The 17,522-nt window shown below is 48.0% G+C and overlaps 1 protein-coding gene across 4 annotated transcripts; it reads right to left on the reverse strand.

Annotated features, from left to right (window-relative positions):
* Nucleotides 1–870: 870 nt before the first annotated feature.
* Nucleotides 871–15,816, reverse strand: SERBP1 (SERPINE1 mRNA binding protein 1). 4 transcript variants are annotated; one of them, XM_030455717.1, is made up of 10 exons: nt 15,290–15,816; nt 11,492–11,651; nt 10,368–10,508; nt 10,135–10,230; nt 9,541–9,615; nt 8,497–8,674; nt 5,453–5,500; nt 3,177–3,350; nt 1,887–1,925; nt 871–1,285 (listed from the first exon to the last, which is right to left on the reverse strand). In XM_030455717.1, exons 1-10 carry the CDS (start codon nt 15,675–15,677, stop codon nt 1,229–1,231), a joined length of 1,356 nt encoding a protein of 451 aa, XP_030311577.1. In that variant the 5' UTR covers nt 15,678–15,816; the 3' UTR covers nt 871–1,228. The 4 variants fall into 4 exon arrangements, with proteins under 4 accessions (XP_030311577.1, XP_030311578.1, XP_030311579.1 ...); XM_030455718.1 differs by having other exon boundaries at nt 10,135–10,206; nt 15,290–15,815; XM_030455719.1 differs by lacking the exon at nt 5,453–5,500.
* Nucleotides 15,817–17,522: the final 1,706 nt, after the last annotated feature.

The raw sequence follows: 17,522 nt of genomic DNA on the forward strand, positions 1-17,522 counted from the left end.
AGATCTCAAATGCTGCACAGACCCAGGGTGAAACCTGCAGGAAGGGAGAGGGGTTAGGGGTTGGGTGGGTTGTGTGGGGTTTGGTATTTTTGTATCTTTTTCTTGTGTCATGCAGAAATTGTGACAGAAAGGGAAAGGCAAAGCTCCCACCTGCCAGCCTCAGCCCCTGGCTTCTTCCTGGGAAGAGCTGCTGCTGTTGGAGAGCTGGGAATACACCAGGGACTTGTGTCAGCCAGGTAATTCCTGCTAAATCCCACATCCCTTCCCCCAGCTGCAGCAGCAGGAAAGGTCACTCCAACCTACAGGGTACCCTCTCAAAGAAAAAGCAGAAGGTAATTTAGAAACTCTTTTTTTTTTTTGTCAACAAAGCATCTGGTTCTCTTGAAGGAAAGAGGAGGGAATAAAGGTTAACAGGGTGAGTGAAGGGTGTAATACATTGATTTTCCTATCTCTGTAGACTGATTCCCCACATGTCACTGCTGGATAAACACACAGGTACTGAACTAAAAACCAATGTGCTTTGAATCTTTTTTTTTTTTTTTTTTTTTTTCAAGTATCTGGTATCAATTTTGTATCAAGATCTTGAGTAACCAAACTACCTGACACAGATGAAAAATGACTGTTTTTCCAAGTCTGAAATGAAGCATTAAAACTGAAGTAACCCCAGGAGTTAGTGTTTCCACACAGCACTAACAGCCTGCCAAATGAAAGCTTCACATCTTCCAAAAGACCTCGGGCTGAGAAAAATCTGCTATGCAGGAATTAAGGAAGGAAGTGTGCAATAATGGAAACCCAGTTGGTAGTTGGGGGAAAATGTCTAAAATCCTGAACTTAATTAAAAAAAAAAAAAAAGACAAATGAAGTGAAAGCTTTTAACTGGTACACACTGTTCACACCTATATTTCAAGTTTGGAAACGCATATTTTCAAGCAGCAATACAAAAAAGTATCCATGAAGAATGCATAATCTCTGAAAAAATTATGAAAACATCCCTGCTACCATTACATTTCTAAATACAAAACTGACTACCATATTGTTGCTTCTGTGTAGCGAGAGAAGTTCATTTTCAAAACAGATAAAATTCAGTCTTTAGGTGTGAATGGTATGAATGACAGTCTCTTTTTTTGTTTTTTTTTTCCTTAAATTTCTTAGTTGTTTAGGATCCTTAAGCATGCAAGCCTCGGAGAGGAAGGCCCAACGAGGGCAGGGTTGGCTTATGACATCCAGTTTAGGACAGAGCTGGGAAAGCCTCTGGGTCATCTACATCAGGAGCAGAAGCACTTGACTGGAAGAGAAACATCAGAAAGTTGTTACCTTCACAGCACTGAGCCCTGCAGTGTTTCTAATCCCTCACACACACACACCAAGTTCTAGAGATTCCCACAGGAAAGGTTCCTCTGTAGCACAAGTTAAGTTGCTGGTGTTTCATTTACCCCCTCAGCTGCAATCTGGCTGGATTTTTGTGGCACCCTAGCTCTAGAAACTCACAAGAATTGGCACAGTACTTGGCTAACAAAGTTCTTAAAAGACTCAGTAACCACGTGCAAAAACCAGCACTGCAATGAAAAGGCAGAAATCCAGGATTTTAGAAGCCTCTTCACTTTGTCCACGAGGGACACGGAAGAAAAGGAAGAGCTAGGATAGTGCAATTTCCTGTAAACACATTCATTGATCAGGAGTTATATTTAAACCATTCCAACAGCAGCTGTGTAACACCTACAGGCAAGAGGAGACACTGCAGAAGTACCCAGCCCTCAAACTGGAGTTATAAAGTTAACAGCAGGGTCCTAAGCCTCAGTGCTCCCATGTCTGCTGACACAAAAGCAGAAAGCCCCCCAAAGCCAACCCACTGACAGGCACCCCAAGTGCCACCAGAGATCACCAACCTGGTTGGGTGTGTGGATCACATCAAACTCCTTAACCAACTGGAAGGAAAGAAACAAAAATCAACATTAAATAAGCCTAAAAAATTAAGAGTCAGTGTAAAAGAGAAAAAAAAAAAAAAGGTCAGTGTCCTACAAAAGTGAGGCAAGTCTGGTCTGTGTAAAGACAGCCACACCACACAGCCTGAACTCATTTGCTACTGAACTCATTTTCTAGTGAGTAAAAATTTGATTAGATGAGTTTAAACTGAATAAATAATCCCTATTAAACCAAATCTTATCTGTAGCTATACTTGGAACTTCATATATTCTCCCCACAACCTCCCCTCACTACTGAGTCCTGATGATTTCATTAGGGCTTTATGAGGAAGAATACTACTGCAGATAGAATAAAACAACCTGGAATCCTATTTCCACATGGAAACACTCAATCCCTCACATTCTAGCTCTAACCTGGAGCTGTAAAGCCAGCCTCTCACCCACACAGGTCACACTGCAGACACAGCAGTTATGTGCAGTCAGGTTGGTGTGACACTGAGGGTTGTTTCTCTTTGTGCAGGAGCAGAACTCACAGGACGCTCAGGGCTGTCCATGCTGAAGAGTCATTTTTTGGGTTTAGATACAAAGGTGGACACTATTTTTTAACCCAAACTCCTCTCCATCCTCCTTTTTTTTGGTGTGTCTTTAATAAGAACACTGCTAAAACATCCATTCTTTCCTCCTAGCAGCAACCTAGTGTGAAGCAAACTCTGAAGAGCAGGCCTTGGTTTCAAAACGTGGTGTTGGTTGTCAGAGCATTCACCTCAAAATAATGAACACTAAAAAATAAAACAAAACCTATCTGCATGAGACAGAATCATTGAGGTTGGACAACACCTTGAAAATCATCAAGTCCAACCATGCACTCTACAACCCCTGACCACTAAACCATCCACTGCAGCACCTCATCTACCTGTTTTTTGAACACCTCACGGGATGGTGTTCAAAAGGACCTCCAGGACCTCCCTGGGCAGCCTGTTCCAATGTTTAACCACCCTTTCTGCAAAGCTGTTTTTTCCTAACATCCAACCTGAACCTGGTAGAGCCTGACCCCATTTCCTTTTGTCACTGGTCACACCATGGAGGTCAACATCTGTCTCACTGAGCCTCCTCTCGGGCAGCTGCAGAGAGCACTGAGGTCTCCCCTCAGCCTGTCCTCCTAAGACCTCTTCCCTGCACCCTTCTCCAGCAGGCAATATCCTTACAAACACTGAAACTATCCCCCCTTTGCAGAGGGAAGCTGCAGCTCCTTACCTTATCAGTTCTGCCCCCACGGCTGGCCCTGCCACCACGTCCTCGGCCACCTCGTCCCCCTCTGCCACCGCGTCCGGGGCGGCCGAGGTCTCCAAAGTTGATCTCCAGCTGGGATGTGATGTCATTTGCAGGCTTACGGAAGTGATGATCCATTACAGAGTCCTCAGCATGAGCCTGTAAGCAGTGGTTTTCCTCATCAGTCAACCAACCAAAAAACAACCCCAAGAAACCTCTGTCACCTGCAGTTTGCCACCACAGCACCCGTGGTCACCTCCAAACACGCTCCCGAGCTGAGGAGTGATCATCTTCCCTCACTCCAGTTCAGAGCCAGTGGAGGAACTGTGAGGAATCAAGTTGTGCAGGTTACAAAACCCCACACTAGTCATGGAATAAGCACTCCAGCAAACAAAGGGCATTCTGCACTTCCAAGATCATTCAGGGAAGCTCTGGAGTTCCTTCAGAGGAATGCGTTTATCCGAGACCAAAGTGCTCCCCTCAAAAGCCAGAGGGGAACCTCACTCCCCAGCACCTCTCACTTGGTATGCCCTGAGAGAGAAATCCTCAGGTTCTACCAATTCATCTCATTCTTTCCTAAAACCTTAATAACCCCTATTTTGCTCAGGGAGCACTTCACACTCCCCCTAGGCTCAGCCCCATGCAAGCATTTCAAACAAGGGAGGCAGGCAGAACCCTGGGTGGGTTTGCAGCTGCTGTAGGGTTTTGCAGACATCACCCAGCCCAGCAGTGAGGCAGCCAAAACCTGGATGCAGAGCCAGAGAACTTCACTCATCACACTCAACATCAGCCCCTCAGCACCTCTGCCAAGGCAGAACAGTCCCTGAAGCTGGAGGGTTCCCTGGGCAACCACAGGTTTGCACTGAAGAGTTGATATCTGCCCCCAAAACGCCCCAGTTCAGCACCCTGGGGCATTACACCCTGAACTCAAGAACCACCAGGCATTCCTAAAGTCCTGATTTTTCCTATTTTGTCCAAATGATTTTTCCATGCCAGGTTTTGGCACCTGTGATGACACAGAGAATGTAAGAGTGGCCAGAGGAGATCAGAGCAGGGTTTACACAGCACAGCACTCTGCCTCTTCCAAGATGCAACCATCACATTTTGGAAACATGACAGCACCCAAGGCTCTCTGTTCCTGCAACCCCTGACTTCTGGCACCACCACCATCAGTTTGCTTGCTTGGTTTGAGCCTCCTGACTCTTAACTTACTGCTCTTGTGGTGCAGTGACACAATATGGTGACTTTCAAAGGCAATTAAGGCTTGTGCTCTTTAATTACCATTTGGGGATCCTTTGTGAGGCAGCCCATGGATACACAGAGTCCAAAGCTGCTTTCAGGGATTTTTTTTCCAGACTTAGGGGTTTAACCTGTTGCCTTTTTCAGAAGAAAGGCAGTTCACACCTCGGCCTGGCACAGCACTCCTCAAAGGTAAGGACAGCAGCCATTGTAAGACTCCACAATATTTTTTGGTATGGTTTGATTCCTTTCCTACCTGTGCATACTCTGTCTGCATCATGGATTGCTGCAAGGTATTGAGATTGTATTTTTCCACTTACTGGTAACATTTTCTTTTGTGAGGCAGTACCAGTGGATGTGTAGAATAATTCTGTGCATTTCCTTCCCTATAGTGTTACTGCTTAATAAAAGAAACCCTACACTCTACCAAAACCATGGTCTTTTTCAGAGCTTTGCTTTGGTTTAACCACTAAACAGCAAATTCAATATGTAACCTGATGATTTCTGTATCAGAGGTAACTAAAGCTACTTTAGAACACCAATAAAAGACTGGGTATGTTCTCCTCATCCTCTCCTAGCCCTTAGGTGACAACTGTCAAAGCCAGAGCTGGACAAACTGACTGTCTCAGCTTTGGAAGTGGTTCACTGACAGGTATTGGCAGCTCTGGATGGTGCTCTGACCACTGAGAGCTGCTCAAAGGCACTGCTGGGGAAGGTTGTCAAAAATTAACACCAAGCTACTAACAGAAAGGGAGCCAAGCAGACAATGAGCTGTGGAGAAAGAGCAGCAACACCACAAAATAAAAGAGTCATGATAGAAGCATTTATGATGAGCAGGAAGGGGAGGAATTATGAAGGGTCCTACATGGTGCACAGCCAGACAACAGGCATGGACAGAAGAGCTCTGGATTGGAGCTACTTGTATTCTCTATTTTTGTGACTTCTCAGTCTCCAGCCCTTCCTTTCAGAAGGGGCTGACAGGGAAACACAAGCATTGCCAGTGAGAGAGAAAGGATCAGTACCTCATGTGAATCCAGCAGACTCCCCTGCATTTCTGTCATCGCCTTTGTCTGATGCAAGTTGCGTGTCCACGCCAAAGTGACAAAAGGAACAAAGGGAGAAAACAAAAGGAAGAGATGAGACTCAACTACATACAGAAACAACAGGTAATAAGGTCACATGAACTCGCTGGGTACAGATGTCACTGAGCACATGAAGCAGCAAAAGGATGATGAGATGGGACAGCTGGGCGAGCATCCAGAAAGAGCAGAGGATGGGCCACACACCAGAGGCGTGGAGACCAGAGAAATCTCAGACTCAGCTCAAAAAAGTCCAAGTCAGGCTGCTGGTACCCCCATGGAGAGCAGGCATGCAACATCTGGAGCACACTGCCCACAGAGCCAGGCAGGGAAGAGTGGGGGATGCTGAAAATGACAGCATACAGAGAGCAGTCTCAGAAGGGTTGGGCCAGGTGGTGCCTGAGGTCCCTTCCCACCTGACATCCTAGGATCCTGGGAGTCAAGAATTCTCTGCAGATGAACTACTCTCATTTCTCAGTCTCTACTGCAGCCAAGGAAGTTTGCAGGCAGAGGAAAAGCACAGCAAAGCAGAGCCAGGGAGCAGGGAGGGATCTCCCAGCCTATCAATCTTTCCAGGAGACTGACATCCAACTTTCTGAACAAATATTAAGGTCTCTCCACAATGGAATTCCTTCCAGTTTTTTATTCAGCTGCACCAGAAGAACATCAAAACACTCAAGGCACTAAACTGGCAGAGGACAAAAAAAGAGGATTTGTTTTATGGCATCACCCAATCTCCTGGAAAGAGTCTCAGGGCTGCCAGTACACATGGATTTCCTATTAAACTGGCCAGAATGGGAGACACTATTAGGAGTTTATTTCACACAAAGTGGCACTTTCTAGTAATCACACAGCAAATGGGAAAAGAGAAAAGACCTCAGACAGGGTCAAGCACTTCAGCCCTGAGTGAAGAGCAGGAGGAGAACAGCTCTTTCACAGACTAAGGCAGATGAACTGTGCTAGATCCTCATACTCCCTTTCCCTTAGGGCCTTCCCCCAGCAGTTCTCAAGCTACAAGAATGAAACTCAAATTTAACTTCAAAATTCTGAAAAAAAAATCTACTCTGGCACATAGTGATTTTTGTCAGCTGTAAGAGTACAGGAGATCTGGGGATAAAAACCAGAATTTCCTTATAAACCAAGTCACTTCCACACACCAACTTCCCTTCTCATCACTGAGAAACCTTACATCAACCTTCAATTTCATGACTCACGAGTACTTCCAAGAGGACAAACAAAAAAAGAACAGCAGATGATTGGTAGGTTTTGCTCACAGCTTCTAAATATTCCCCTTCTAAACCTGCTCACAAAGGAGCTGCCTTCCCAACACCTCTAATATAGAGCTGTGCTGCTACAATACTTAGCAAATAAAAAAACCCCATGCTGTTTCCAAAGGGATCAGTGAACAAAGAGTAAGTGAAACAGGGAGACATATCTGGACATGGAATAAAAAGCAGGCTAAAAGCAGCTGGAATGAAAAGCAGTCTGTTAATATCTCACTTCTGGGATAATATGGCAAACAGCTCTTAACTTCTAATGCTATAGTGTTAAAATTCTCTCATTTCTTTGTGGAGAAGTTAACTGCATGCACCTTTCCAATAGGATGATCTATTCATTATGTCAATTCTTCCATTTGGTTAGTTGTTGTAATTGGGTTTGTTTGGGTTTTTCTGAGTTAACAACCAAAATTCACTTTTTTTTATGTGGCAAACAGTACAGATCTTTCCAGGTTCTCAATCTCTCCAGAGTACCACCATCTTATGCTATCATACATGCAGAGATGTTAAAGAAGTGACTAAATGTCAGCTCAGGAGGGCCTGGGCCTGGGGGTATTTCTTGACACATTTTACTTGTTTAGTAAATCTCAGTAAAGTACCTAAATACTTCTGTTTAAACCTACAGAATTCAGTGAGATGGAATAAACATTCCCTTTCCCACACAAGCCAGGGTAAGCAGTAATTAACCAACACTTCAAACACTGAAGAGCTGAAGGTAAAATAAGGTATGCAGCCATTTAAGGAGCTGAACTACCTTACACAGCAAGAAGAAAACAGCATAAATGTCCCAAAGTCAGACTCACTCTGAGCTCAGTGAGATCAGAAATGGAGCTTTCCCTGGCAAGCACTGAATGACTCCTCCCCATCCATGTTGTGTCTCCAGTTTACAAAAGAAACTTTACACAAGGTGTAAAGCAGCAGAAACACTTCTTAGAAGACCAAACAGAACTCTACACACTATCCAGTGACTTCAAAGGGAGCCAGAGCCACCTGGTACACAAAGTTACAACCACTTAAGATACTTCAGTGTCAAAACCAAAGATTCGTGCAGAAAACCCAGGTCCCAGCAGGTCCCTCCCTTTGGGGTGAAGGAGTCTGTCTGTCTCTACCACTCACACTACCTTTGAAGAGTAATTAACATTTTGCAATGACTGAAATGAGTACACTTGAGAAACTACCATATGAAAAGAATTCTACTGCAACTCCACCACTGAAGCATACAAAAGCATTTCCCAAAAGCTTCAAGGATGTCTGTACACTATTACAAAATGAGGAGATACCTCTGTTACAAACTTAACATACAGAGTTTAGGTATTAGGTGGCTGAGGCATGACCAGCATTTCTTCAATCTGAGGAGTGTTTGGCCAGCACCATCACTCTGTGTACTGCAGAGAAGGCAAGGAAATCAATTTGATGTTGACAGACTTACTCTAAAGGCTCACCAAGACAGGACTTCCAAAGTCACCTGCCCAGGGGTACTCCAGCCCAGTTTCTATCACAGTGTACACCAAGCTAAGGGTGCAGATCATCAGCTGAAACCAACCACAGGAACACCAGACTCCTCCTGCTACTCACAACTTCAGGTTTATTCCCACAAACGTCCTTCCCACTGCACAGACTTTTAGCTACAGGTCAGTTCCACAACTATGGAGCTTCCACTCCAAAAACATAGAATCTGGATACTAACAAACACTGAAAAAATCTCTTTACCTCCTCACTCTTTGACTTGTGCAGAACAAATCCTTTTTTCCACTGCCCATCAGCACCCTCGTTGGGTTTACGGATGTTGAACTCGACTTTTGCACGATCCTTACTCTGAATGGCTTTCCACTCATCCAGGGTCATCTCCTTGGGGCCTTCTTCCTTAACTTCTTCAACCTCATTCTCCCTGTAGTAAATTCATGGATGTTATGATCATGACTCACATTCTAAAGAAAACAAATCCTGTATCAGCATTTAAATGACACCAGATTATAAGAAGTTTGCCAAGTGCTGAGAGGTTCAGGTGTGGGACACAGCTGCAGACACAGCAAATTTCATACACACCATTTTCTGATACATTTAATTTTTTTAAAGCCAAACTAGCTTGCATTTTCTGACCAATGCTGAAGCTGTAATTCCCTAAACATTCTCATAGTACTTCTGTCTACAAGACAGCTGCAACCTTGGACCACCACAACCATGGAGAAACAACAGCACTGTCCTGTTTTTCAGTTAAACTAATTTCTTGTTTTTCTTCATACTCACTTTACCCTCTTAACCATTAACTGCAACTATCATGAGGAGAACAAGCTATAGCAAACTCCAACTGGAGTTTCTCTGGAACCCACCATAAAGCACATCCCTGGTTAAAACACAACACTTGACTGCACTATGCTACATAAAGATTTGTATCCCATTTTCACACCACTTGTAAGTTTGCCCCTTTTGATTGGTGGTTCCACCTGGCTATGAGACAGATGCTCTTGGATTTGCTCCTTAGGAGCTGCAGTTGCAGGACCCTAAGAGTATTAGAACTGATTATTAACAATGCAACCTGAAAGTGACCTAGGATCCTGCATGCTGCAAGATAAAAATTATGAGGTGTGTGTTTTTTAAACAGTCTTTTAGCAGCACTGACGAGAATTTCATGTCTAGTGAGGAAAATACAATCTGAGTTTGACAAAACAGAAGTAGGAATAAATACCAGAGGTTAAAGGCAAAGTAATAGTACCTTTGAAGCTATCAAAGACCACGGGGAAGGGTGGCACTCACTTGTTTTCAGAATCAGCAGGTGGATGTTCCTCTCCCTCCGGCGTTTCCTCGGTGGCAGTTGACTGATCCAATTCACTGCAATCAGAACATTGGAGTTTGGGTTTTTAAAAGTTCATCCCTACTTAAAGCCACCTAGAAGTTAACACCTGAGCTCTACAGTGTATTTACACAACTCCACTCTTACTTTAAGAGCAACTCTTTCATTAAGGATTGGTGCTCTCTGTGCCTTTTAAGTTCTACGTTTCCCACATTCCTCGCAGTTCCCCCCCCCACTTCCTAGAACAAATTCTGAAAGCCAAATGCTGCAGCTTGACACAAAATGGTATTAAAGAGTTTTTAGTGTAAGATTTGTAGAAAAGCATGCTGAATTGTTAAATTTAAATTGTTGTATTTGCAAAGGAATCACTCAAATAATCAGCACAAGACCCCCAGCGCTCCAAACCTCCCCAAAATTCTGGTTTTAACAGCAAAGCTGTTTAAAAATTCAGCAAAAGCTGCTTTAATAGGGCAGCAACAATTGTACAAGGCAGGTAAATGTGTGAGTTTCTGCCAGGTGCAGGGATGAGGCTGTGTGAAGATGGTGAGGTTACTAACGTGAGCTCGTCTTTGACGGTTCCCCAGTTGTGTGAGCCGCTGCCTCCGCGCTTGTCCTCGTGCTTCAGGCCGCTGAAATGGGAATGTGAAACAGAACTAACAAAACTGAGTTAACATCATAGTGCCCAGACACAGACATTCAAAAAGCAAACTTCAAAACGTCCTTTTCAGCGTAAAGAACAGTAAAAACAAACAAAACCCAAACCAAAGACCAGAAAAAGTTAAAGACTTACGATCTATCGCTGCCGCTGTGTCTGTCAAATTCACGTTTGCCACGAGAGTCAAACCCATCCCCTCCTCTGCCCATGCCACGGCCACGGCCACGGCCTCTGCCCAGTCCCCCACGGCCACGCATGGGTCGGTCAATGATGGGTCTGGAAGGGAAGAGCTGGGTGTGAGAAAACCCCCTCCAAAATCTGCAGCGCCGATTTTAAGGGGTTTCTTTCTTTGAGAGCTTCGTTTCCCTGCTTTTCCCTCGGTAATTCCTGCACTGTGCCCAGGCTCTAAGAGCAGTGACAAGTTATTACAATGAAAAAGCCAACCATACAATGTATGCATTTTTGAAACCTGGCAACAAACACTCAAGAGGGATTTGCTGCTTGTTTGCATCTCTTGGCACCAAATTAACAATTTAGTATTTGTATTTTGTCACATCATGCAATTTTGATTTCACTTGCACTCATCCAACTTCTTTTAAAAGGGCTTTAATTAACTTTTTGACATAACTTTTAGAACACCTGGAACATTTGAGACACCCTAAAACCTGCCTAGATGGGAGATGGCTTCACTGATTCCAGCTCTGAAGTCACTGCAGCCATGGTGTGAACTTCTTTTAAAGGGCTTTAATTTTAACTTTTAACATAACTTTCAGAACACCTGGAACACTTCAGACACACTAAAACCTGCCTAGATGTGAGATGGCTTCACTAATTCCAGCTCTGAAGTCACTGCAGCCATGGTGTGAACACCTACATGGACTCTCACTGGCTTGTATGGATTTAAGCAGCAAACAAATCTCATCCTGCAGGCAACAGCTCTGAGATCCCTTCCTGACTCACCTGCTCCAGATGCACAGAGATTGGATGGATATCTGATTTAAACCAATGGAACTGTTCATATGACATCACTGCTGCTCTCTAACGTGAGAGGAGTTCACAACCAAGATTATGAAGAGTGTCACAGCCTGCCTGCCACACGCTCTTCTGGTGGCTGACAGAAATTTAATTCCATCCCTTCAATTTTGATTCTCAACCAGCTGCTGTCTGCTTGTTTAACTTCGTGGCAGGAGGCAAGCCAGCCCCTTCCTCTCAGAGCTAGGAAAGCTGTGAGGTGAGACAAAAAACAAAAAAATCCTTACTTGTCAACAGAAAATTCTCCTCCTTCGCCCTTCTCCTCGGCAGGCTTGTCGAAGCGGCGCTCCCGAGGAGGTCGTCTCTCAGGTCTCCTGTCGATGGGTTTGCCTTCCCCCTGCTGCTGCTGCTGCTGCTGATCAGGCCTCCTGCCAATCCTCCTTATCCCTGCAACATCAGGCCAGACATCAACGGAATGTGGAGCTGCTGGGGGAGAGATACTGACCCTGACACCCCGAAACAGCACTGGAGGTGAAGCTGGAGCTGCGGTTTTTCTCCTCGTTTTTCTCAGCCAAGCTCAGAGACTGAGACCTTTAGAGAAGAGTCACTGGAGACCATCTGACTCTTTTTGTCATGTTCCTTAGTGCAGCATTTCAACCAAACTGTGTTTCGTGCAAGTGTACGCCCTTACAGTAGTGTAGGAACAAAACCTGCCAGGGCACACAGCACATTAGTGATCGGTGTTAACACGACAGGATCGGCTTCCAAAGCAGCACCAAGGTAAAGAAAGGCTTATTTGATTTTCCTCCTCTGAGAGGTGCTTCTCTGGTTTTATTTTGATGCACACTAGAAAGAAGTCAGTGTCCCTGAGCTGGACCCAAGCTCCTGTGGCAGCCACCCTGCTCCTCTTGGGAAGGTTTTTGGTCAGCACTGCTCCCTGGGGCAGGGTGTGCTCACGCAGCCCAGTGTCACACCCATACACACACACACAAGCACTGTCACACAGCCCATGTCACACGCAGGCACTGTCACACACACACACAGGCACTGTCACATAGCCCATGTCACACACACACACAGGCACTGTCACACAGCCCAGTGTCACACACACACAGCCCATGTCACACACACACAGCCCAGTGTCACACACAGCCCATGTCACACACACACAGCCCAGTGTCACGCAGCCCGTGTCACACACACACAGGCACTGTCACACGCAGCCCGTGTCACACACACACAGGCACTGTCACACAGCCCATGTCACACACACACACAGGCACTGTCACACAGCCCATGTCACACACACACAGCCCATGTCACACAGGCCATGTCACACACACACAGGCACTGTCACACAGCCCATGTCACACACACACAGCCCATGTCACACAGCCCAGTGTCACACACACAGCCCATGTCACACACACACAGCCCATGTCACACACACACAGCCCATGTCACACAGCCCAGTGTCACACACACACAGCCCATGTCACACACACACAGCCACTGTCACATGCAGCCCGTGTCACACACACACACACAGGCACTGTCACACAGCCCAGTGTCACACACAGCCCATGTCACACACACACACAGGCACTGTCACACACACACACAGGCACTGTCACACACACACAGGCACTGTCACACAGCCCAGTGTCACACACACACACAGGCACTGGTCACTGACTAAATCCTGGGCAGTCCTGACAGACTCATCTTCTCCTCCCCTCCCTCAGAACAGCCTCAGAATACACCATGCCACAAACCTCCTGCCCTCCCCTCCTGCACCTTCTGGAAGGGTTTTTAAAATAACAACTCCCCATGGGCATTGTTTTCTTCACTAAGACAGCTGAAGGGTATTAAATACAGCTTGCTTCTCTACTCACCTGAAAGACCTGCTTACTCTTCTTCAGTACATATGGGCAAGCAGGTCACTCCTTTGGGGTTTTGTGGTTGTTTATTTTTTTTTGCCAAAATACTCAGGGGAAAACCACCAAGCAACCCACCAAGGCTGGTTGAGGAACAGTGAAAACTATGTTTTCACTGAAAAGGTGACAAATTTTAATTTTTTTTTTCTTTGAAAGAACCAAGTTCCTGCCTCACAAGCAATGCCATATTTGGGTGGGGCCAAAGAAGTTACAGTTGTAATGACATCCAAGCCAACACACCCAAATGAACAATGTCTCTGCACCTTACAAGCTGTACTTAGAGCCAAGTTTGCATGACATACATTGCTAAATCATCCTTGCTCCCGGAGGGAAACACAGGGGTTAAAAACTTGCTAACATCTCCTTTGGAAAGGGCCCTGCCACCCAGGACGACCATTTCCATTTGGTTTTAAGAGCTGGAGCTCAGCAGGGAGAGCAAACAAGACCCAGGAGGTATGCTGCAGAACTGGAACAAACAATCCACAGCTTTGGAATTTCGAGTTGGACACCCTGAGCTCAGAAAAACCTGGTTCCTGCTGGAGCCTAACCCAAAATACCAGTTATTTCTTCTTCTTTGCAGCACTTTGAAGCTTTGAACTGGTAATTCACATCATCTGCATCTTTACAGAGCAGAGGGGAATCATTTCAGACTGCACTGCATTCCATCCAACACCTTTAAAACTCCCGTCCCACACACAAAAAAACCCCCAGACATTTCCAAGCTGGGAAGTGACTTTGTTTACAACAATGCTCCTTCCATCCTGCTCCAGCACCAGGCCTGACTTTCTGCTTCCCTCCCATCAAAACCCACAAAAATTTATTTTTTTTTTAATATTAAAGTACTGTTTGCTCTTAAAATAGGATGTGAAAGCCAGGAGGTAAACACAGCTTGCTAGCCCCTACCCAAACCCCTCCATGTTCTCCTGGGGTGGCCAAAGACACTGCCCAGGATGCTTCAGGTGTACCTGATGCAGGACAACACCATCATTCTGTACCTGACTAATCCTTCCAGAGGACATGGCTCAGTAAATTGCCACTCCGGACAAATTATGGCATTCCTCACCGGGAAAAACCTCTGTAGCTTTCAAGTACAAAGGACCCACAAAGCCAAGCTTGTCACAACGGGTATTCAAATAACATTTGGGACGCCAGTGCCTAAAAAAAGGACTGTATGACCACTTCCTTTTCCTTAAAAAGCAGAAAACACGGCGGGGAATCATTTAGCAGTAAACGCTACAGTATTTAGGTGTTTTCATCTGCTGCCCTGAGCTGGCCGAGCTTCTGAAATGACGACTCAGGAGTTAAACTGCAGGTGGGAAGGAAGCAATTTCCTCACCCGCACGTCAAGCGCTGTCACCACATTCAGATGCCTTGCAAAGGTCCCAATTTAATCAGCTCTGACTGACCCAAGTGCGCCGAAGTTCTCCTGTGCGTGCAACATCCCTCCCTCTTCTTCTCCCTACTAATTACTTTGCCCACAGCGTGTTCACTTAACCTATTTGTATTTTATTTTTATACCTTTTTCAACACAGTTTCCCGGGCGGGTTTACACCAACAGGGCTGAAAATTCGCATTATTAAGCCGCAAACACGATTCCTACCGACACCCTTCCCTAGCGAAGCGCCTGCTGAGGAACCCAGGCACCCTGACAGATCCCCTGTCAGGGGGTTCAGAGCACCCCAAACACCGCTGCTGGGATCCTCCACCCCTCCTTACCCAGCCGCAGCACAGGCACCCACTCAGCCGCGGGCACCCCACGCCCGCCCGCCTCCATTTTGAGCGGCCCGAGCTGCGGGGACCCATGTCCCGCAGCCACGTGGGGCCGGGGCAGCCGGGCCTGCAGGTCCCTGCGTTTCCCCCGGAGCTCCGGCTGCCGGCCCTGCCCGCCGCTCACCGGGCCCTCCGGAGGGCCGGTACCCCGGCCGGGCTCCCGCCTGCCCGCCACGCGTTTCCCCCACACACGTGGGTGCGAGGCGGCGGGCACGGGGCTCGGCCCTGCCCGGGGTTCCGCGGCCTTCCCGCCGCCGCCTCCTCCTCCTTTGTGCGCGGTCCCCGCGGCGGCGAGGGGCGGCCCCTCCGCGGCCCCGGGGCCTCCCGGCCGCCCCTCGGCTCCCTCCCCCGCCGCAGCCCCCCGCAGCCCCCGCTCACCCTCCTTCCGCAGCGGAGCGCCGGGCTGACCGCTGCCTTCCTCCCGGCGGTCGGCGGCCCCCCCGGCGGAGGAGGCGAAGGGGGGCAGCGGGTTCTTGCGCTCCTTCTGGGACTCCCTGCGCAGCTGCTTGGCCGCGCTGCCGGCACCGCCGCCGGCCCCCGCCTGGCCCGGGCCGCCGCCGCCGGCCCCTCCGGAGGAGTTGGTCTGAGCGCCCGCCGGACCGCCGCGGGCCCCGCCGCCCCCCTGGTTCCCGCCGCCTCCGCCGCTCTCTTTCCTCCGCGTCTCGGCGGCCCGCAGCACCTCGAAGGGGTCGGACTCGTCATCAAAGAGCTGGTCGAAGCGGTTGGTGACGACGCAGCCGAAGCCCTCCTGCAGGTGTCCGGGCATGATGGGCCCCCGTCGGCGGGATCCTCCTCCGATGCTGCCGGGCCCCCCGCGCCCTGCTCGCTGCCGCACAAGATGGCCGGCCCCGAAGAGACTCGCTTCTCTTCCGGCGCCGGGCACATCCGGGCACCTCACCCCGCGCGGGGCACTGTGGGAACGGTAGGCGGGACCGCGCCCGCCGCCGGCACCGCCCGCCCGCGGGACTACATCTCCCAGCATGCCCCGCGCCGCCATTGTGCGGGGCTGGGAGGGGCGGGGCCGGGGGCTCCGGGGGGGGTCGGGTCTGGCGGTCACCCCGGGCCGGGGGTCCCGAGGGGTTGGGGACAGCGGTGACATCGGTCCTGAGGCTGCCAGGGGGCTTTGAGGTGTCTGTCCGGAGCTGAGGCCTCTCTGTGTGTGTGTGTGTGTCAGGGGCGCCATTGCCCCCCCTCGCCTCAGGGCCGCACGGGGAGTCCCGGCATGGGACCCCCCCCCCCCCTGCTCCGGGGATGCAACCGCGGATGTGGGAGGAACAGTGAGGGGAAAAATGAAATAAAACTTAAAAATCCTTAGGTTTGTGGGGGTTTTGTAGCGAATTCCGCCGTTAAAGCGCCAACATAACCCGCCAGGGTGTAAGCAGCATCCAAGGGTTAAATAACGCGACAAAGTTACAGGTTTGAGTTACTTGTTCAACACTGACGGGGGGGTTGGATACCTGAGGGTAAACCTGAGCCCAGCCCCAGCTACTGCTCCTCCCCAGGGAAAGGGAAGGGAAAAGGGAAAAGGAAGAAGGAAAGAGGAAAGGAAAGGAAAGGAAAGGAAAGGAAAGGAAAGGAAAGGAAAGGAAAGGAAAGGAAAGGAAAGGAAAGGAAAGGAAAGGAAAGGAAAGGAAAGGAAAGGAAAGGAAAGGAAAGGAAAGGAAAGGAAAGGAAAGGAAAGGAAAGGAAAGGAAAGGAAAGGAAAGGAAAGGAAAGGAAAGGAAAGGAAGAAGAAGAAAGAAGATGAAGAAAGAAGATGAAGAAGAAGAAGAAGAAGAAGAAGAAAGAAGAAGAAGAAAGAAGATGAAGAAGAAAGAAGAAGAAAGAAGATGAAGAAAGAAGAAGAAAGAAGATGAAGAAGAAGAAGAAGAAAGAAGATGAAGAAGAAAGAAGATGAAGAAAGAAGAAGAAAGAAGATGAAGAAAGAAGATGAAGAAAGAAGAAGAAAGAAGATGAAGAAGAAGAAGAAGAAGAAGAAAGAAAAAGAAAAAGAAAAAGAAAAAGAAAAAGAAAAAGAAAAAGAAAAAGAAGAAAAGAAAAAGAAAAAGAAAAAGAAGAAAAAGGAAAGGAAAAGGAATCTGAGGAGCAGGCCCTCAGGGGCAGCACTCTGGGTCTGTCCCTCCAGCAGCAGCCCTGGGACAGTCAGCAAACACTGACAGGGTTTGTCCCCTGGGACCCCCGTGGCCTTGGGGACAAGCCCCCCCTGAGTGTCCCCTGGGATCTGGGCAGGGGATGCCAGGCTGGTGCCAGGAGCTCAGAGCAGCAGGGACACAGCCAGAGGGACAGAGCTGCCCCAGGGTGACTTCACCCTGCTGGAGGTTCTGCCTTCCAGACCTCTGAATCCCACTCTCCGAGCTGAGCTTTGAAGTGTGACCCTGAGATAAACGTGTGGCAGCTCCAGGGAGAGGGCTGTAGAGGGTTGGCCTGCAGTGACATTCCCTTCATTGACATTTGCACTGCTCTAATTAGCAGCTGTACACAATTAGGAGACAACAGCAAGTGAAGACAGTGAATATTTGAGGTATTGATTAGTCTGTGGAGCTCTGGTTACAGGCAGTGGGGATTCTATCAAGAGAGATTTAACTGGCACAGGTTGGACACGTCCCCTAAA

Source organism: Calypte anna, chromosome 8, assembly GCF_003957555.1.
Source record: "Calypte anna isolate BGI_N300 chromosome 8, bCalAnn1_v1.p, whole genome shotgun sequence".
NCBI lineage: Eukaryota > Metazoa > Chordata > Aves > Apodiformes > Trochilidae > Calypte > Calypte anna.